The sequence below is a fragment of the Callorhinchus milii genome, unplaced genomic scaffold, assembly GCF_018977255.1.
Source record: "Callorhinchus milii isolate IMCB2004 unplaced genomic scaffold, IMCB_Cmil_1.0 Scaffold1, whole genome shotgun sequence".
Lineage (NCBI taxonomy): Eukaryota > Metazoa > Chordata > Chondrichthyes > Chimaeriformes > Callorhinchidae > Callorhinchus > Callorhinchus milii.
In genome coordinates this window covers 23,522,625-23,545,213 of record NW_024704742.1, presented here as the reverse complement: position 1 = coordinate 23,545,213, position 22,589 = coordinate 23,522,625, and the positions used below count along the sequence as shown (strand labels likewise).

Sequence of the window (22,589 nt, the reverse complement as noted above, 5' to 3'; positions counted from 1 at the left end):
TGAAGTGCCATTTTAGACTGCGTGCGTTCAAGTCCCGACTTGGGATTTGAACCCACAACCTTCTGACTCAGAGGCGAGAGCTACAACTAAGCCAAGCTGATTACACATGAATATTCATTCTTAAACTATTTGTGTAATCTCTCATCTCTCGATCTCCAGGACATTAGATGGGCTAAACTGTTCTGAAAATATGAAACGAAAGGTGGAAGACATTATCTTGGGATAATAAAACTAAGTTTCTGTACAGAATATTGCACAGCACCCAAGACAATCCTAATTGTATTTCTGTATTGCATGTTCCTTGCTCATTTTGAAGCATGAGGTCAGCAAATCTTCCATGTAGATAGTTTTGTAAATGTAGATTCTGCTTCTTTTTGTGACCCAGATCTGTGGAATCAGACTTGTCAGTTAGGAGGTTCTATGATGCTGAACAGCTGAGACATTTGTGGCCCTTAAATATACTACATTTAATTTCAGTTAAAATGCAGTGAAGATCTGTCTCTCAAAGTCCATTTTCATTGTAAAAAATCTTTCAAAAATTACTTTATTTTTCATTACATTTTCTTATTTAACCGCCTTCCTCATTTTCTGACTCCAACCCTATGATCTCCATCAGGTCACCATTACTGATGCTAGTTGTGGCATATTTTCATTTTTAGTTTTGTTGCGTATTTTACATTTTATGTAAATGAAAAACGTTTCCGTTGCAAAGCCTAAATTTGCTAATGTATACACTGAGGAAAATTTTGAAGTAGATTTATTTTAATATCACGTTATCTGATGCCAAATAAAAAGATGAGCAGTAATCAGAACAGCATCTTAAGAAGGATTAATTTTTTTTGTGTTTGCATGTGCTCTGTGTCTCTTCTGCTCTGCTTTTTAGTTAGGTGGTATATTTACAATTTATGAATACGAAATGTGCTTTAGTCTTTGCAGAACCATGACTGAACAGTGAATTAAGACTGAATATCATTCAACTCCTATGGAGCTCACGCTTGTTTTTAGCTATTGCTAGCAGACGTTGTAAACCTCTGTCTACAGACACCGTTCCCACTCCTTAGAGACAGCCTTCATCGCCCCCATCCTTAAACAAACCTTCTCTTGACCCATCTTTCTTGTCAAACTACTGACCCATCTCCAAACTTCCCTTTCTTTCCAAGATTCTGGAATGAGTTGTTGCCTTCCAACTTGACTTTTTCTCTCCCGCCAATCCTGTTTGAACCTCTCCAATCTGGTTTCTGCCCAGCCCATAGTACAGAGACAGCCATAGTGAAAGTTATACATGACATTCTGTCTATTTGTGACCAGGGCTCTCTTTGTTTCCTTCTTGATTTGTTCACTGCCTTTGACATTGTTGACCACTTTATTCTTCTCCACTGCCTCTCCTCTCAGCTCCACCTTCATGGCTCTGTCCTTGCCTGGTTCCATTCTTACTTTGTCTCTGCTTTGTTCCCACCAATGGCTTCTCCTCCAGCCCTCATATTATCACATGTAGTGTTCCCAGGGCTCTGTCCTTGGTCCTCTCGTTTTGAATATTTACATGCGCCCTCTCAGGGATGTCACCCACAGGGATAACTTCCACATGTATGCAGATGATACTCAACTCTTATCTGTCTGTCTCCACCCTCGACTCTGGGACCACTGCTGTCCGGAAAGAATGTCATACATCAAGTCCTGGATGAGAGCCAATTTCCTACAGTTGAATGCTGAAAAGACTGAGGTTTTCCTGCTTGGCTCCCCACCTCAGGTGCCTCCTCAGCTCAAGTGTTGACAACATCACTGTTCATGGATGCATTCTCCACTTCACCGAGCCAGTATGGAATCTTGGTGTCTTGTTTGGCCCTCAACTGTCCTTTAAACCCCACATCTGTGCCATTACCATTATATTTCACCCACCAAATATAGTCAGTTCACTTTACAGTGTATTCTGTGAGGCTTTGAGGCGTCTCGAAGATGTGATATGGCTCTATATCAAATTCAAGGATTATTATTATTACCAATTTTGCCTTCCCCCACCTTCACAACATTGCCCTCATCCGACACTATCGCTCAACTCAGGCTGCCAACAACAAAATTACATTTGTAAAGTGCCTTTCACGTCGGGAGGATGTTCCAAGGCGCTGAACAGTTGGGGATCAGGACCCAAGCACGGTTGGGATGAGGGAGGACAGAGAGGTAGAAGGCAGGGTCGAAAAGAAGGGTCTTGAGTCATCCCTTGAAGGAGGCAAGGGAGGGAGCAAGGCGAAGGGATTGTGGGATGAAGTTCCAAAGAGCAGGGGTAGAGACGCTGAAAGCCCGGCCGCCGATGGTAGGGCGGGTCGGGTGCGAGACTCAGGCTGGAGCCTGCTAACTGTAGAGAACGGACAGGTTGATAGGGGTTTAGCAGGTCAGAAGAGTAGGAGGGGGCAAGGTCGTGGAGGGCCTTGAAGGTAAAGACGAGAATTTTGAACTCAATCCTCTCAGGGATGGAGAGCCAGTGGAGCCAGGCGAGGGTGGGTGTGATGTGGTCGCAGAGCCTGGTACGAGCTACAGAGTGATGATCTGCAACTTGTGATGAGTTGGGGAGGCCAACAAGGAGGGAGTTTCCGTCGTCGAGCCTTGAGGTGACAAATGTGCGTATGAGGGTTTCGGTGGCCTAAGGGGTGAGGAAGTGGCAGAGCCAAGACCCTCATCCATGCTTTCATTATGTCCAGGCTTGACTACACTAACTCCCTGCTTGCTGGACTTCTCAACTCTTCCCTCCACAAGCTTTCTGGGCTGATTACCCCCATTCTTGGCCGGTTTCACTGGCTCCCCATCCTTCAGAGGATTGAGTTCAAGATTCTTGTCCTCAGCTTTAAAGCCTGCCACCGTCTTGTTCCTCCCTATTTCTGCGGCCTATTAAAACTTCACCACCTGTCCATGGGCTCCATTCTGCAGGTCTGCTGCATTTGCCTACACAACACTTTACAATAAATCTTGTGAAGTGATCTGAGACTCATCCTGACATCTTCTCTACATGCTCCCTCTTGGCGATATCATCCGCAGACATGGGGTCAACTTCCACATGTATGTGGATGACGCACAAATCTACTTCCTTCTCCCACTACAATTCCAGGTCCACTGATGTTCTGTCAACTTGTCTAGCAACATCAGATCCTGGATGATCGCAAACTTCTTGCAACTCAATGTTGACAAGACAGAAGCCATACTCCTTGGCTCCTGTCAACGTCTTCTGTCTTGCGACTTTGACCTCCTCAATCGTACCTTACCCCAGAAGCAGCCAAAACATTCGGCCATGCGTTCATCACCTCCCGCCTCGACTATTCAAATAGCCTCCTCGCCGATCTCCCCATCCACAAAATCCAGCTGATCCAAACTTCTGCTGCCTGCATACTCTCCCATACTAAACTCCACTCCCCCTTAACACCAGTTCTAGCCAGGTTCACTGCCTCCCTGTCGCCAAACAGATCAATTTCAAGATTCTCGCACTTGTTTTCAAATCTCTTCATGCCCTGGCACCTCCCTATCTCTCTGACCTGCTGCTTCCGTTCGACTGCCTCTGTCCTCCTGCATGTCTCTCATGTCCCTGTTCCACAGTCGGTGGCTGCGCTTTCAGCCACTACGCCCTGAAACTCTGGAGCACTCTTTTTCTATCCCTCTGCCTTGCCGCTTCCTTCCCCATCTTCAGATCACGCCTGAACATCTTCCTCTTCAGCTGTGCCTACGGTCACCTCCCCCCAGCTCGGTGTTGTGCTCCGCCATTGTCAAGTGCTCTGGGCGCTATATAAATGCAAGTTGTTGTTGTTGAAAGGTGCTATATTAAATGCAAAGATTATAAGAAAACACAAAATGAGAGAAAAGCGGATTGCCTTACCAAGCTGCTTACTGCATGGACCATTCTTATTCCAATCCATTATAGTCTTGAAAGTATCACCTTGCCCCTCCCTTTTAAAGGGAGATTAAGAGCAAGCTCTAACTGATCGATTCTCCAGTTCTACATTGCTCGTCTTTTCTCACTGGGGCATTTCACTGGACCCAGAAGCTTAGTTAGGATATATAATTTTCTATTGAATGTTGGCTTCATCAGGTTTTATATTCATGATGATTTTTTGTTTACTTAACCAAATATTCAATCAGATTTTTTTTAAAGGTTGTGACCCTGACAACATTAAATGCTTCGGTCTCTTTCACAGGTGGCAGCCTGGCTCTGTTGGTACTCTCTCACTTCTGAGTCAGATGCGCCACGTCAGGAATTTAGCACATCGTCTAGGTTGATCCATTGTTGGAGGTGCTTTACTTTGGATGAGGCATTAAATTGAGGTCCCGTCTGCTTCTGCAGCTGGACATTAAATGTCCCAGGACACTATTGGAAAAGCGAAGAGTTTTTCCCAGTATCCTGGCCAACAATCCTCCAGATTACAAACAAGTTTTATTCATGACTGTTTATGGAACATTGTTGTGCACCCGTTACACTTACAAGAAAATTCTGAAGTGCTTTGACATGTTTCCAAATAAGGTGCTATCTGATGCAAGGATTATTATTTTAAAAGTCCATCACTGCTGACATTTGTTGTGTGTCATTCATATATACTTGTATCTTCTCGTTCTGTGCTCCAAGTTCAAACAATAACCTACTTGAATCTGTTTTATCAATTTCTGTAAGCTTTGCTAGGAGCTTTTGATCCACATTAATCTAATGAAAAGTTTATTTTTGTAAGTCTCTTCTAGATTGTAAGGATCAAAGTCCCATAATTAGCCTCATTACTTTTCTCAGAACCACCTTCAAGGCAGCAATAACCTTTGGTAGAGAGATGGCCTAGATTACACACAATATGCCAAATATGGCTAAAACAGGGATCTGTGCAAAGTTAAAGTAACCACTTTTAGTCAAATGCCCTTGAGATGAATGTTAAACAGATGGGGCAAGGAATGGCAGATGGGTTTTAAGGCAAACAATTGTAAGGTGATGCACAATAGAACAGGAGCTTGAAATATGCATTCAGTTGAATGGGTACCCATGAAGGAAAGCAGACAAGACTTTGATGTGATTATTAATCTGGCACAGAACATATCCAGTCTGAACTTCTTAATAAGTCTATTTAAGTCTTTGATGCATTGTGAGGGCATTTGATTATAATTTGAAAAAGCATGTAAATCCTGTGTTTGGTAAGGTAAAGTTTGGAATATTTGGGTTACCTGATTTTGGAATCACATAGTGCATTGGACAGAACAACAAATGAATGAAACTCTACTTTAGGAAGTTACATTGAAAGAGTTTTGTTGAACGAAATATCCCAAGAGTACATGATACAGATCTTAACTCTTAAATGAGACTGGAAGTGAAAATAAACACAATCACCCTCATGTAGCTGTGTAACTAACTCTTTACAAGCGCAGTTTGCTACATCAATTAAATTCCTTAAAAGGACATGAACAAATGTATAATATTCATAAAGATAGGGATAGACATGATTAGATGTTATGTGAAACATAATGGTTGTCTGGTCTTACCTTGTATATTATCTGAAATGAAACAAGCCAAAGTTAACTATGGGTTATTTGGATAAGATAAAAGTTGACTGGATCACTTTAGGACCCTGCAACTCAAATAGTTTCTCCCTTGCCTTGCAAAATAATGAGTGCAAAATTTAGACCTCACACAGGTTGATGGCAGCAAAAATATTTGTGACATCAGGTGCAAGTCTTTTTGTGACATTGTAACTGTATAATTGTACATGTTCCTTTCTCTTGTACATTTTTTTCTTATAGTATTGTATATTTTTTATGCCAGAAGATTGATTATCATGGGTGGCCATGACTGCCATTTGACAGAAATTTCTCACAGGATGAGGTCCCTTCTCCAAGGATCATAGACAACGCAATTCACTGTAGCACAAATGCATGCACTTGGAGCAGTGTGGGGAGCTGAATACTTTTCAAAGATTTACATTTCATTAAAATTCAGGATAGTCAACACCCTCATAGTGAGGGATTTCAAATGATAAGAAATGTCCCATGCTTACCTTTTATATGTCAACATCATTCAGGGATGACATTGATGTTATTGGAACTTTACAGTCTTTGCTGCTGAATGCCTCACAGTGGTGCATATTGTTGCAATGGAGCATTCACCAGGGACCAAACTTGACCACGAATGAAATGCCTGTCTAGAAACCTTTGGAGAATGAGATTACCTGTGTGTTAGATCTGATGGAATCCTTTTAAGAAAAAGCTACTTGGGTTGTGTTGCACGAGTCAGATGGTAACCCTTAAAGGCCTCTTGATATCCGGGTAAGAAAATGTCTTCATGGAAGTGGAGAGAAATTATTAATATGTTGACATTGCATTTACTTGTGGAGTCCTGTAGCTCAGTGGTTAGAGCACTCGCTTTGCAAGTGAGAGACCTGAGTTCAATTCCAGACAGGGCAAAACCTTCGGCAAGTTTCCTTACTCCACACGCCTAATAATAATCCCTCCAAAAAAAAACAATAATAAATTGGTCATTTTCAATCCACGACTGTTTGTGGGACATTGCTGTGCGCAATTGGCTGCCGCGTTCGCCCACAAATATACAGTCAATTCACTTTACAGTATATTCTGTGAAGCGCTTTGGGACGTCTAGAAGACGTGAAAAGCGCTATATCAAATGCAAGGATTATTATTATTATTATTACTTCCTCATAGCCTTGAAAATAAAGTTAAAGCACTTGCTATGCCTAGTTTAATAACCTCACTTCCGTGTCTGGAGCTTGTTATCCTTTCATGAAAATTGTGATGTTATCTGTTACTTGCAATCTCGTTTTGCGGGTTTATTGCGTTTATTATATCAAAATGACTAATTTATAGAACTACACCAGGGGAAAATACAAGTCTGTACAGTTCATTGCCCAGTAATTATTACGCGTGCAAGATGCTTGACATTTCCTGAAGCAGATTTACATAGACAATTCATGCACGACATACGCCCTTGATTAAAGTGCATAAAGTATGCATTTGTTGAATTGTATAGATGTGCAAATTCTAAATCGGTTCATAGATTTTCTATACATGTTGCAGTCGGTAATATTATTTAGACTGATGCAGTTGGTACAATGTCAAAGAAAGTTGCATTGTACCTTAATTTTCTGTAGAGATTGCTATTTAGGAATTACATTTTCTTTGTGCATCTCAAACTGCACATTAGTATATCTGAAGCCTTTACTGCTTCCAAGATGGAAGTGATCAGATCATTTTCATACATTAATATTAATCATCCTTAAGAATACATTATTAATAATAATATAGTCTTTGTAACCACAATAGGATTCTTGAGAGGGGAGAAATTCAAAAAAAGTGTTGGGCAATTAAATGGCACTTAAATTTTCTTCCCTTTTGTAAAGTGGAAGCTTGCAGGTACTTGTTCATACCACGAAAGACACAAAAAGAATTGAAAGTACCAGTGGCTGAGGGTTTGAGTTGAAGGTTTTTCTTTAACAATAAAAACAACTTGCATTTATATAGCGCCTTTCACATGTCTCAGACCCCTATCAGGTCACAAGATCACAATATTAGTTTGAATGAAGAACGTCCTTCAGCCTACCTGATCTCATCCTTTCAGAATATTCATTGCCATCTTTCCATCACAGCATTAAGGCAATTTTAAATAGACCAGGTTCCTCATCTTCTTGGCAACCTGTTCCAGTTGTTAATTACCTCCATGGGTAAAAGAAAAACTGGTGTTTGTCCTGAATTTGCCCTTTGTAGCTCTTAAACTTAGTGTTCTGCTGTCAAGGTGTGTGCTGAAGTATTGTTCTAGGTTTACTTTTTCAATCCCATTAAAAAATGTATACACCTCTATGAGATTCCATCTTTCATGTCTTCTCTCAAGACTGAAGAGCCCTAGATTGTCTAATCATTCCTTATAGCTCATTCCTCTAACACTGGGATCATCCTGGTGTGTTCTCCTCTGGACTTCCTCTAGCGCCTGGGCAGCCTTCTTACTTTGTGGTGATGAGAACTGTCTGCAGTACTCTTGGTGTGGCCTGGCCAGAACACTGTCTAATTTGAGTATGGTGTCTGGGGACCTACATTTAATTGATATGGCAACATTATCCAACAACTTGTGTTCCTTATTGTCTAGCTTTTGTACAGTTTGGCCCTGTTTGACACTGAATACCAACCCACTAGAATCGCAGGCCTGCTATTTCCCATTACAATAAAAAACTATTTCTTTATGTAACCAGTCTTTCTGGTAACCTGTTCCAGCTGGTAAAGAAATAGTTCCAAATAGTTCCTTCACAACCTTGAACCTGGAACTTCTTGTCCTTTTCAATGAAAATGTAGGTATTTTGTTTTGACTTTTTCTACCCTGTCTGACACCTAAAGATCCAATCTGTGACATCTTTCCAAGATCTATAGTATCTAACCTTTCTTCATACATCATTTCCTGTAATGCTGTGGCTAAAACACTGTTCTAGGGCCTGAGTAGCAGTATCTCATGTCAAAACAAGCTGCTTGAAGGTGAGATGATGGTTCTCTAGGATACCCCTGTAGATAGTTTTCTAGAATTTGTTTGCATAACATAAAATTAGATTATTCAATATTGTAACCTTTAAGGGTTTTACTGAGTCTGTTTGTAGGTTATGAAATGTGCAAATGGCCTGCAGTATTAAGATGTCACCACTCTGTACATTAGGATATTAATCACATCATTGTGCAAATTATAGCCATGCTGCTTTTTTGCCTTCATGGTATATTGTAATGAATAACATTTCAATGCAACTGTAGGCATAAAAGGGTAAAAAAAATTGCTGGAAGTTGTCATATTATGTTTGTTTGTAGCAAGCCTGACTTAGCTAGACTTCAACTTCACTTTCCAAAAATCATGGTACAGCTGTTGTAAAGTTCCAGATGTGCAAAAGTTTTTAAAATCTTCAACTCAAAACTTGTCAGCAATTGATTTAGCACCACGAATATTTTTTACGATTCCAATAAAGCTATAGCTCCTTTTGTTGGCTTGTCATTTTTAAGTTAACGATCGGAATGCATTGTTCAAATCTTGCATTAGTCCACAAATATTATCTACTATAGTCATGCTGTCTTCAGCAATGATATGAATGTCTGGTGAACCTTCATATAAAACATAAAAGTGAAAGGGTGAATTATTAAATAGATAAAAAATTATTTATGTTTGCACTCTGTCAGAGTTCATATACACATAGAACCTGATAGAGGACCAGAATGATTTAGACAAGTTTGCTTAGAAGATTCATAACATATGCTTGCTGGAAAGAATTGAGTTATCTGTGCTCTGGAGAGTAAGTTATTGTAGCAGTAGCTGACAGAGATGAAGATAACTGAAGGAAATTCAATTACCTTTTAGTGTTTTCCTTCTAATGGGATTCTTAATGTGAAAAAGATCCTCCGATGATGCCCCTCTGTTGCTCTGTGTGATCTGCCTTGATGCTTTGCTTTGATGGAAAGAATCGAACCCTCCTTTATAGTGCTTCATTAACAATGAAATATGTTTGTTGTTATTAAGTGCTGCGTTTGATTAGAAAGTCTTGAAGTGGTACCATATCAGTCGATTCCAGACACGTTTCCAAGTTATGGATGGTGCATTTTACCTAGCCTTTCTTGAGACATAAATTTGTCTGGCTGCAGTAAGCCTTTTAATTAAATATATTTAAGTTTCGACTAGGTTGAACTATTTACTAGTTCATAGTTTCAAGACTGACAGTGCAGTCATCCTCCCAATGTAAAAGGTACTGACCTTGTATGTGGCTGTTGGAAGCTTAGAGGTTGTTGATTTTAAGGTTTGGTTTCTCTGAAGAGGTCTGCAAATAAACTAATTGTTGCTGTAATTAGGCTGGTTCAGCAGATATGAAACTATTATAATGAATAGATTTTTAATTTATGAAGATAAGGATTAAGCAATTGCAGAAATTGAAATCGTAAGTAATGTATTTTATGTCTGGACGTTAATATAGGTCTGTAAAGACTAGCCACTTGTATAATTAAAAAGTAACAGATATGGTAAACCCACCCATCCAGAGTGCTTTAGTCTTGCCTTGAATATTGAAACACTGAATATTGATGCATTTTCAATTTTGACAAACTTGCTGCCCAAAATAATATTCAATAAAACATATCAGGATCCTAGTTCTCTTCTACCAACCTACCCGCTCCGTCCGTTCAGCAGGCTCTGGCCTACTCCATGTCTCCCGCCCTACGATCGGTGGCCGGGCTTTCAGCCTCTCTGCCCCCACACTCATGGAAACTCCATCCCACCGTCCCTTCGCCTCGCTTCCTCCCTTGTCTCCTTCATAGACCTTCCTCTTCGATCGTGCCTTCAGTCGCCCTCCCACCTCTCTGCCTTCCCTCACCCCTACCCCATCCCTCCCCATGCTCGGGTCCTGACCCCTGATTGTCCAGTGCCTTGGGACGTCCTCCCGACATGAAAGGCGCTCTATAAATGTAATTTTGTTGTTGTTGTAATGCTGCTTTAGAACTGAAAACTCCTATGTGGTCATCTAACATTGAGTTCTAGGTTATAACTTGATAAACGTGCCATGATTATATCATAATCATTCATCTTCATTGTGATTGTCAAAATGTATTACATAGACTACTACTGGCAGTCATGTCTTCGAATACGCCCGTCATTAGCAATTAAAAAAAAGCTGACCAAACCTCCATACTGTAGATGATAGTTGTAAACTGTTAAAGATTTGTTTTCGCAATATATGACATAACCCCTCAATTAAACTACAACTTTGGAATCACTAATATGTACCCATTCGTATCTGTAATATCCCTGTGTAAATATCTTGGTAGTGATATAATAACAGCTTCTCACAGTTGATAACATTTATTTTTAAATGCTAGCATTTTTCATTTGAATTTAAAGTGCAGGTGAAGTTGAACAAGTAGAAAGAAGTTTTTCTTTAGATGCCAACTTGGCTCAGTTGGTAGCACTCACCTCTCAGGTTGTGGATTCAAGCCGCACATGGGATTTTGAACTTGGACTGGCATTCTAATAGAGTGCTGCGGTGTTCTGCATTGCTGTATCCTTAAGAAGAAACATTAAATTGCATTCATTCCAGTGGATGTTAAAGATCCCATGGCACTATGTGAAAAGAGAAGGAAGTATCTCCAGGTGACATGGCCAACAGTCCTGCAGATAAGATTGATCATTTACTTCATGGCTGTTGTGCCACTTTGCTGTGTGCAAATTGGCTGTCATATTCATCTACAAAATGCAAAGTCATTGGTTTGTACAGTAAATCCTGTCTTGCACTCGGAGACATCCTCCCAATGTAAAAGGTACTACGCAGGGATTGTTATTTGAATGACTCATTTTCGTGGGCTGTGATGTTAGAATCCCTAAGTAATCCCTAAGTTACTTTTTCTTAGTTATTTCCATATGAACTGCATCGTGAAAGTGTCATTAAGTAAAAATGCCACTACACTTGTTACTGTCCAAATAGAATAGATTCAAGATTATCAACTGTAATGGAGAGGATTTCCCCCAATGGATAATTGAAATTGTTGCATAATTGAATTGTAAGGTGCTTTTTTAAACTTAAATTGCTTCTGTTTATTTTTTTAACAAGTGCTTTCCAGCAAGTTTTGAGAATTTGGCTACAAATGACTACCTATATGTTTTGGCGTCAAACAATTGAAAGAGTTCTCCAGCACATCTCTGCCTCAGCTTTCATCTCACCTCCACTGCACCTCAGCTTTCTTCCACATTTTTCTGTGCTTGGTTTTTCATGGATAGCTGTTAAGGCAGATATTGAAGCTCCCACTGTTTTGCCATGTCTGTGGTGGCATAAAAGTTAACTCAATTAAAAATGGGTATCCTGGATCCTGTAATTTCACAAAGTTATAAGATCATCACTCATTTCAGAAATGAAAAAGTATTGAGTAATTTATTTCTGTTCAGCAATGAATGTATTTTGCACTTCCACAATGTAGTATTTATGCTTTGTTTTTCTGTATAATATTTGTGTTGGATTTGTAAATGAAATGAGAATTTAAAGTTACTGTAGAAGACACATAATCTGTTATGCAGTGGAGCCACTGGGGGGAAAAGCCCTCTCCATTACAGTGGATAATCTGGATTCTAGTCTATTTGAATGATGATTTGTTCATCTCACTGGAGTTCAGCTGTGCTGTTTAAGAAGGCGAGAAACATCTCTGAAGTCATCAAATTTCATTTGTTTCTGTAGAAAATATATATTTTTGTTGGTATTCTGCAGTTTTTCTGGTAGAACCTTTATTATCCTCTTTAGAGTAATTGGGAAGATGGAGAAATTCCAAATTGGCACCCGTTTCCCATTGACTGGCTTTGCTCTATTCTTTCTGCTTTGGGTTTCTTCACTGAATCTTTTTGTGACATGTCAGTCTATGGTAAATATTGGTTTGATGGGATATGAACTGAATTTGCTTCATGTTCCCCGCCCTACGCATCCACCATCGGCAAGCAGGTTTTTTCTGCCATTCGTCTCTGGAACAACACTCCTCCAGTCCCTTCGACTTACTCCCTCCCTACCCTCTTTCATGACTCAGCTCTAGACGTACCTCTTTGACTCTTTGATCATCTTTCCCCTCCTTATTCTCAGGTCTGGTTCCCAATCAAAAGTGTTGAGTGCTTTCCTCCCGATAAGAAAGGCACTATTCTGAGTTTAATCCTATTTGTATTTATATGGTGCAGCAATTAGACAAAAAATAATTTACCCAGCTATGCTGAACTCTTAGTTATTTGGGAAACTAGGTTGTAGTACAGGTTTGACTGTAGTTTGGAAATGAGATGATATGAAGAATAAGGTAGTGTTATTTACTATCTGGAGTATTTCCACTGGCTGCCGCATTTCACACACAACATGCATAGTCAATTCACTTTACAATATATTCTGTGAAGCACTTCGAGATGTGTACAGCGTGATACAGCGCTGTATCAATTGCAATAATTATTATTACACTTCATTTTTAATTCGATTCTGATCAGTTTTATAGCTAGATGAGTGATCTAGGACAGGTTAAGACAATTGGCCAATTTTGGGGTCTTATGGATATTTGCCTGATGCATTTGCTTTATATTTATTAATTGTTCTAATTTTCTCCCTGCTTGCATATGCCCCTCTGTGTCTGGTCTGGCCATCTTGTTGGGTTGCGGTTGTATTGGTGTTGTCATCCTCCAGTGCTCCACCCAAGTGATCGTTGTTCAAATGTGGTCCTTGACAGGTCATTAGACTATAGAGGCCACCTCTCATCACTCAGCTGACACATACGCGCAGAATATGTAGAGGGTGCTGAAGGGTGACCAAGAATCCTGACCCTCAGAAGGCCAGAGCCAATTTAGATGTTTGAAACGAGCAAACTCAGCACAAACCATAAGATGAAACTCTATCCACTATACAATGGGGACTGATACATTTTTAAAACTGACCTTTTCTTTTTGTCTTTCTCCTATGCTTCCTCTTTTTCCCATCTCAATCACCAGTGTGAATTTGTAACTAGCCTCCACGGTGCAGCATATTTAAACTCGAGCATGCTTTACCTCTACAAAGCTTTGTGGGTTGCAATTTTTATTTCACTGATGAAAATTTATTTAACAAGTCATGTGACTTATCTGGGAGGCGATGACCTCCTCCAGCAGTTACGGTTGAGAGTTTTCTATACTGGATGAATGTAGCATCTCTACTCCACGGTCCAGCAGATCAGTGGGCCACTAACTGAGTATATGCTCACTGGATCGGTTGGATTATATATAATCGAAAATCAGTATTAAACCCCAATTTGCGCCTCCCCCATATCCCTCTATTCCCTTTCCTCTAATGTATATGCATTTGTTTGACTACAAATACAGTTACAGCTCTTTACAGTAAATCCTGCATAGCAATTTAAGAATTTTGACAAGTGGTTATATCAAGTGCATAAGATTGGTATATGCAGATATTTGATAATAAGAATGATATTGTGAATAAGGTTCTTTGAATTTTGTACTTAAAAGATTTTACTTGCCTTTTTATAATGTTCTTAAATATTATTACATTATTATTTCTCTACTTTTGTCAAGATATTAATTTGGATAGTGAGAAACAGTTGTGCCCTGCAAACACTTACACCTAGATGGACAGAATGTGGCTCTGATTTCTTATATAATTAAAAAAAAATTCCCCCTCCCAAAACCCACACCCACTATATGTCAATTCCCTCCACAGGAACTATGTTCTCCACCCTTTCATGCCCTCCTCTATAACATATTGTTATGGTGATCTGTGTGCCTGTATGACAGATTTTGAATATCCAGCTCTGCGAAAACATCAAAATAACCAATTGTGACTCGCAGTAACATCTGTCAAAAGTAGCATTAAACAAAATCATCATCACAATGAAAAGAAATGCTGGAATGATTCCAACGTAGGTGATATCTCAGGAGCTTTAAGTACAAAATATGTTCAAGTTGTGAGCTAACTTTTACATTCCAGTTAATATATAAGAATTCCAGAACAAAGCACTAAATGTTTTATAAAAGCATGATTGTGTAAGTGTAAGTTAGAGTTTAGAAAGAAGATTAAGCTGTGCGATCACTTATTTCTGGCCTGGGAAACTTCCCCAAAACAGTGAGAAGACATCTCAATGTTACATTTAAAATCTTGTAACTCAAAAAGAATCAAGCAGGTTACAAGAAGATTTGTTACATAGGGAAGGGGGGACAACCATGGAGGAAGTTTATGGATGTTACCTGTCATCCTGGCAAAAGCATTTGCCTATAAACTACAGTCACTACACTTCACAGTAAATCATTTGAAATCCTTCTGATGTGAAAGGTGCAATATTAAATGTAAGTATTATTATAAGCTTTGAGGAGTTTCCACAAGTTTCGAAATCAAAAACATAGCACCCATAAATTAAAGTGACAAAATAATCACAATCAACAAGCAGGTCCATTATCTGACAGTAAATAATGGAACTTATTCCAAAGGACATGCTGATAAGATTATCTGTGTGGCAGTAACTTGTGGAGAAATGATCAGTATTGATTGAAAAAGGGAATATTATTGTGACAAAAATTGCACACAAAACAACTTACATTTATGTAGTGCATTCATGCAGGAAATCACCTTGGTGTGCTTCACAGAGATGGTCAGTTATTGAGCATAGTCTCCAATGGTTCACCTTCAAAATTCAAAAAAACGACATTCTCTATCTGTGACCAGGGCTCCCTCTGCCTTCTATTCCTCCTGGATCTCTCTGCTGCATTCGACACAGTCGACCACACCATCCTCCTCAATCGGCTCTCCTCCCTCATCTACTTTGGTGAGACGACTCGCATGGCTTGAGTCTTAACCAACCGCCTCAATTTCACCTAAGCAAATGGTTTCTCCTCCTGCCCTCGCACGTTCACCTGCGGGGTACCCCAAGGCTCCATTCTTGGCCCTCTTTTGAAAACTTTCCTCTTGGACTGTGCTTACCCCACCTCCCCCCTCCCCTGGGTTGGAGTCAGGTTCCGCCACTGTTAAGCGCTCTGAGACTCTATTCTACGTGGAGTGCGCTATACAAGTGTGAAGGAGAAGGGATGTGACTAAGTGTGGTTGAAGGAGTAGGTTTTAAGGTGGGATTTAAAGACCGATAGGGTGCAAGATGGAGGGATAATCAAAGGGAGTTCCAGAGGTTAGGAATGTAGTTGCTGAAAGCAGTCACCAACCGCAAGGAGTAGGGAACATGCAGCAGCCAAATGGAGGGGGAAGTGGAAGGGATGGGTAGTGGAAGATCCCAGAGATTCGGTGGTAATTGGATGTGAAAGGATTTATACGTGAGGACTCATAGTCAGTCCATTGAGAAGTGAGGACTAGGATGATGGTCATGTGGAGATTGAGATGTGAAAAGAGCTCTCATTTAAATGCCACAGTGATCTAGGTTAGGACAGAGATCTGATTTAAAAAATCTAGGAGACAAAACAGTCCTGGGGGGAGGCTGAAGTGGTTGAATTGCAAAAATGACCTTGATAACTCCAGCTGTAATGCAGTCAAATGGAGCCAAAGCTTTACAGTAGGATTTAGATCATTTACACAATTTGTAGCAAGTTTTAACACAGGTGAATGTAAACGATTGAATTTGAGAATAATATACATATCTTTCAATGGTTAGACAGAGTGAAGTAAATTAAATGTCTCAGTGACGTGATAAAGTGCTATATCAAATGCAATGATTATTATTATAATTTGGGCAACATTTGAAAAGTAAGTCCTATACATTGCTTACGTTACAGTACACACTGTATTCAAAATCCATTTGCATGACATTGTTGCAGATAAATGGTATTCAGGGATATTGGAATAGGAACAAAAGAATAAGAGGCATTCCAGCCCTTCATGCTTGCTCTGCCATTTTATTTGATCACACCTTTTAATCCCATTGCCCTACCTTTTCTTCATACTCCTTAACATCCTTATTCCTCAAGTATTTATTTTGGTAATCCAAATTGAGCCTGCCTCTCGAAGCTTCTGGGAGCTCTGCATTTTCTATTTTCGTAATCCTCTTTGTGAAAGAAATGATTTCTGATCTCACTTCCAACTAGCATAGATGTAATTGTAAGATTATGTCCCCTTGCTTTCAGATCCATCAGAAAAGTTTACGAATGGGTAAGAAGCAAATGTAGTTAGCTAACATAGAAATAAGCAGAGAAAATATTATAGCTAACATAGAAATAAGCAGAGAAAAGCAGGGACATTTTCAATTTCTGGGTTATTTTGCTGTTCCAGGGTTGGCAGTTCATTTCTTTATCAAAGGCACATAAATAGAATCATGTTGTTCTGATTTTTAAAAAAAATATATTTTTGTTAATTTATCAAGATTTTTGAGTTTGAGTTTTTATGTCACTGAATCAGTTGTTAGGGTAAACATTTTACTTTTTATTGGACATTTAACAAATGTTATCAGTCTGTTAAAACCACATAAATAGAAATGCTATTTTGATAAGTGTTCTGCCTGTGTTAACCTTGATGGCTATAATCATAGGTTTACTGCTATATCTGTTTTGTTGGATTAGACTTCTTTCCTTGCTGAGACAAATCAATACTTTGAGGCAAAGGATGACAGAGGCATCACTTCTGAATTGAAGGTGGCTGTCAGTCTTTGTCATTGGGTGACTTTTGTTCACTGTTATAGCATTAAGCCTTCATTTTTCCATGTCTTATTCTGGATGCTTTGTACAAATTCCCTTGGCAGCATTTAATTTTTTCTATAAAATAGAACCAACTTTAAACTTGGAACAAAGGTCAAGTGCAAAGATCTTTTCATCTGAAGGATTGAGTGGCTCTTTATTTTGGTTCAGATTCTTATTTGATGTGAATTTGTAACAGTAGCATGAATGGCCATTGTCTCTTGGGTTTTCTCTATTAAATGATACCCTTTGGGATTTTTCAATGCCAGGAACATGAGAAAATTAGAACCAAATAAAAGAATGTATGTGGCACATTTGAAAGCATTTTATCAATGTAGTTTCAAAACACTGCGGTTTAGTAGAAGTTGTCAACTAGGTCCAAAATAATTAACTGAAAGCAGCATCTTCTTTGTAATGCCATATTAGTACCCTGGCTCTAGTGTTGTTACATGACTTTTGGATTTACTATTAAACATTGTGCAGCTACATCCTTTCATTTACAAAGTGCCCTTGTTTGATTTCCTTTTTATCACTTCTTTTTAGGTCGAGCTTGACTTTAATGTTCTTTAAAGAGACAGAGATTGATAAAGGGAAAAAGTAGCCTGCTAACGTGATTTATATCTATGGATTAGGTGTCAAATTTGAAAAGTTAATGGTTAAATTGTGGAGGAGGTTCCAACTGTAAGTTATAGGGCACTTTATAAGACGTTTATTGTACACATTTCTCCAGCCGCTTGTTTTCTTCTCTTCCTCCCAATCCCCACTTTTCTGGATATGTAATACATCTGCCAGAACATTTACTAGAGAAACATTGAATGGGTCTTCAAACATATGTGATCCTCAGTAAAAGAAAATGTAATTAAAAGATTTCCCCTCTAGACCACAGCTTAAAATTGATCATATAAAGTGTAAGGAGAGAGGTGATGTTGCGAGTTTCATAACACTAGATCTTCTGACTACAAACATGCTTATCTTTTTTTACATTACCTGCTAGCAAGCATGAATGCCCTCTTGAATAGTGCGGGCAATACGAAATGATCCAAAATAAACCTGTTGTTTACCAAATATTTGTTAAATTGCATCTATGTTGCAAGATATTTTATACCAGATAGAAAAGAACTACAGTTTACATAATATCTTTGAACTAACAAAAGATTAGAGGAAACCGAATTGTGTAGACATTGATTGAATAATATATAATGTATAAATAATATATAACATTTAAAATGACAAATACCTTTGATAATATTGTGCATCATAATAGGATTTCTTATGCTGGGAATATTTGTTTTACACCAACCACTCCTGAAGATCAACATCAAGTTCAATGCATGAAATCATATTCAAGGAACAGGTTTATAAAACCAAGATGTTGTATTCTTTACTGTGTTTTGAAATTTCTCCACGGTGACTTCGTTAGGCTCAGTTTGGCTCATAATGGCTTGGATGGTAGCACTCTCACCTCTGGTTCAGATGATAGGCACCGTTCCTCTGGCTCAAATGCAATACTCTCATCTGTGGCTCGGATGGTAGCCCTGTTGCTTCTGGCTCGGATGGCCTTTGGGTGAGAGGCCGTGGTTTAAGCTCCAAGATCTTGGGAGCTGAGCTTATGTCCATCGTGACACTCCATTTGCAGTACTGGAAGAGAACTTTAGTCATGTAGGTGCCATTCTTTGTTTGAGAAATGAGCCTGAGATTTCATCTGCCTTTTCAGTTGAACACGAAAGACCCCATGACATCTGTTCAAAAAGAAAATAAATTATCCTGGAACTTTAGTCAACAGTCCTCCAAATAAATTTGCTGTTTACTTTATGACTGCTTGTGGGACTTTGCTTCATGCAAAGCTTATCTGTATTTATTATTTCTTTCCAATTATGAAATGTGGCTATATTAAAATACCAAGTATCCATTTTTTTCCTGTCTGTCCTAGAATTTGCAAAAAATCATTTTTTTTGTGCTCTGCTTCTGTTATCAACTAAATTAAATAGACTAAGAAAATACTCATACGCATCAATTTAGAGGGTATGTGTGTATTTTTTGTTCCCCCAAATTAAACAGTAGTTGAGTGAGAATGAGTGACAAATCAATTTAAAATAGTTAGAAAGGTAGCAAGGGGGGAAAATGAGGACTTTTTTTTACACAGAGATGTTAGAATGTGGAATGGCGCTCTGGATGCAATGGTTATGGTAGATGCCATATTAGCTTTAGAGGAAACAAGGTAGATATTTAAAGAGGAACAATAGCAGGAATATGGGGGAAAAGCTTACCTTCCATTTACATTAGAATATATTAGAATATGCAGCACAGAAACAGGCCATTCGGCCCAACTGGTCTTGACTGGTTCAGGTCCTTCTTTTCCCACCGCCTCCACTTCATCACAGCAAATGGCTTCTCCTCCAGCCCCCACACCGTCTCATGTGGTGTTCCTCAGGGCTCTGTCCTCAGTCCCCTCCTCTTCACTCTCTACATGCTCCCCCTTGGTGACATCATCCGCAAACGTGGGGTAAATTTTCACATGTATGCGGATGACACCCAACTCTGTCTCTCTGCCTCCACCCTCAACTTCAGGACTACTGGCGTCCTTACCAACTGCCTGTCCGACATCAAGTCCTGGACGAGGGACAACCTTCTCCAACTCAACGTCAGCAAGACCGAGGCCCTCCTGATTGGCTCGCGCCAGCGCCCCTGCACCTTAGGCCCTGGTAGCATCAGCCTCCAGGGCTGCAAATTTAACCTCACTAAGCCAGTCAGGAACCTGGGTGTCTTGTTTGATCCTAAACTGTCCTTTCTCCCCCACATCTGCACCATGTACAGCTCCATGTACCACCACCTCCGCAACATTGCCAGACTCCGCCACTGCCTCACCCCTCAGGCTGCCCTTATCCATGAATTCGTCACATCACAGCTCTGTTTTGGAAACTCTCTCCTCATCGACCTTCCCAACTCTTCCCTTCACAAGCTGCAGATCATCCAAATATTAGCAGCTCGTGTACTCTCGCGCACCAAGCTCCGTGACTCCATCACTCCCATTGTCGCCTGGCTCCCCATTCCTCAGAGGATCGAATTCAAGATCCTCGTCCTCACTTTCAAGGCCATCCATGACCTTGCCCCCTCCTACCTCTGTGACCAGTTGACTCCCTACCAACCTGCCCGCTCCCTCCATTCAGCGGGCTCCGGCCTGCTCCATGTCTCTCGCCCCACCCGCCCTACCATCGGTGGCCAGGTTTTCAGCCTCTCTGCCCCCACACTCTGGAACTCCATCCACTGGTCCCTTCGCCTAGCTTCCTCCCTTGCCTCCTTCAAGGCCAGTCTCAAGACACTTCTCTTCGATCGTGCCTTTGATTGCCCTCCCACCTCTCTGCCTTCCCTTACCCCTACCCCTCCCTCCCCCATGCTCGGGCTCCGACCCCTGACTGTTCAACGCTTTGGGACGTCATCCCACCATGAAAGACACTCTACAAATGTAAGTTTGTTGTTGTTGTTGTCTGTGCCAGTGTTTATGCTCCACATGAGCCTCCTCTTGCCCTTCCTCAACATACTTTCAAGTATAACCTTCTATTCCTTTCTCCCTCATCTACCTATCTAGCTTTCCCTTAAATACATCTATGCTATTTGCCTCAACAACTCTTTGGGTTGCATGTTCCATGTTCACTACTCTCTGTGTGAAGAAATTTCTTCTAACTTCCCTATTTGATCTATTTGGAACTATTTTATATTGATGGCCCTTTGTTTTGGTCTCCCCCACAAGTGGAAAAAGCTTCCCTATGTCTACCCTATCAAAACCTTTCATAATTTTAAAGACTTCTATCAGGTCACTCCTTATCCTCTTCTTTTCAAGAGAAAAGAGTCCAAGTATGTTCAGCCTTTCCTGATAAAGGCTGAACATGCTTTTCCATTTAAAAGCTTAAATGCTGAAATTCACTTAACACAGCATTATTCAAGTTATTTGATAGTTTTGTGGCTCAAACCAATGATCTTAACACTAGGAAAAAAAAATCTTACTACTAGGTTGACCTTTATGGGTAATTCTGAAATACAACTGAACCTCGGCTATTTGCCGTAGAGTTGGTAATAGCAGTTCCACTGCACATGAGCTGGGAACCAAAATGCAGAATTGAGCAAAGCAGAAACAGGAGTCAACAGGAGAATTGGCAAAGCAGAAACTCCCTTTTGATCATGCCAGATAATGGAGGCTCCACTGTACATTACATGGGCTGAGGAAATATCTTTGCTAGATATTTTAAAGCCACTTGTGATCACATGTACTGGTTTAAATGACTTTCATTTCTATTATCTCCTGGAGGACAAATGTGGAAGAATCGCTGTCACACCACCCCAGTCTGATCATGCTATAGCTTTCTACTTGCCTTGACACACAACAGCACTGGACACCTCCCAGAGAGTGAAGGATGGAGAGGTGCATTTTGCCAAAAAAAAATCTTGATAACAATTCTTCTGATTATCATCAGTGAATGTGATTTATGGCAGTGGATGGAGTGAATGTGTGAAAGATAATATAGGCTTTCAAGTGAACAGATATTAACAAAGTGATTCTATTCCCTGCTGCCCTTTTGACTTGGATTGTCTGATTGTGAGCATGATAAGGTTATAAATAAAAATACGCCATTTTTCCTTATTTCTTGACAGTCACTTTGTGCCCAGTACTCGGCAGAAAGACGGGAAGAAGAAAAGATGTGCGATCATTTGATAAGAGCAGCAAAGTACCGAGATCATGTGACATCCACTCAGTTGATACAAAAGATAATCAACATTTTGACAGACAAGCATGGAGCCTGGGGAAACTCTTCACAGAGGTAAACTTTGGTTATGAACTTTTCATTATTATTAGTAGCATAAAGTTCCTGGGAAGTGAACATTTTGTAAACTTTCATGTGGTGCCTGGTTCAGTGAATATGCTCTTTCTATCTTTAAAATGAGATAATGTACTATTATAATGGAGCGTGTAAATGTTGCCATCCTGTGTGGAATCTTGGTGATTGCTATTCAGTGTAAAATGCTAAAATACTGCCCAAAGTTACATGGAGTGCACCTCACGTACCACCTTTTCAAGATGCCATATTGTGAGGAAAGAAAACAATTATTTATCTAGATATGCTCAATATCGATCAGTTTCAGTTTGTTTTTCCACAGAGAAATATTGCCTTTTAATGTTTCAAGAGCACAACTTAAAGCTTTTTTGATAGGTCTCTGAACTGTTTTTGGTGTTTGCCAACTGGGGTTATATGAAATAAATATCTGACTTAGTGTTTAAAACACTTCAGTTATATTATGCTTCAAATCATTCTCTAGGAAAGATAGAGTAAAGGTTCACTACCAAGTAATAAGTATACTTGATTGAATATTACAAAGCACAGGATAGTTTGATAGCTGTTTTTCTATTGAATGAATAAAAATTATGATTATAGACAGAGAAAAAGTAGGTATCTTTAGAGAA

At 39.7% G+C, this 22,589-nt stretch overlaps 1 protein-coding gene across 2 annotated transcripts in view; it reads left to right on the top strand.

Moving 5' to 3' along the window:
• lrba (LPS responsive beige-like anchor protein) overlaps positions 1–22,589 on the top strand; it is a 430,270-nt gene that overhangs the window by 150,820 nt on the left and 256,861 nt on the right. For both annotated transcript variants that reach the window (XM_007904022.2, XM_007904021.2), the window contains one exon: positions 21,782–21,948. In XM_007904022.2, coding sequence (XP_007902213.1) covers positions 21,782–21,948 — 167 coding nt within the window. The remainder of the gene's footprint in view (positions 1–21,781; positions 21,949–22,589) is intronic.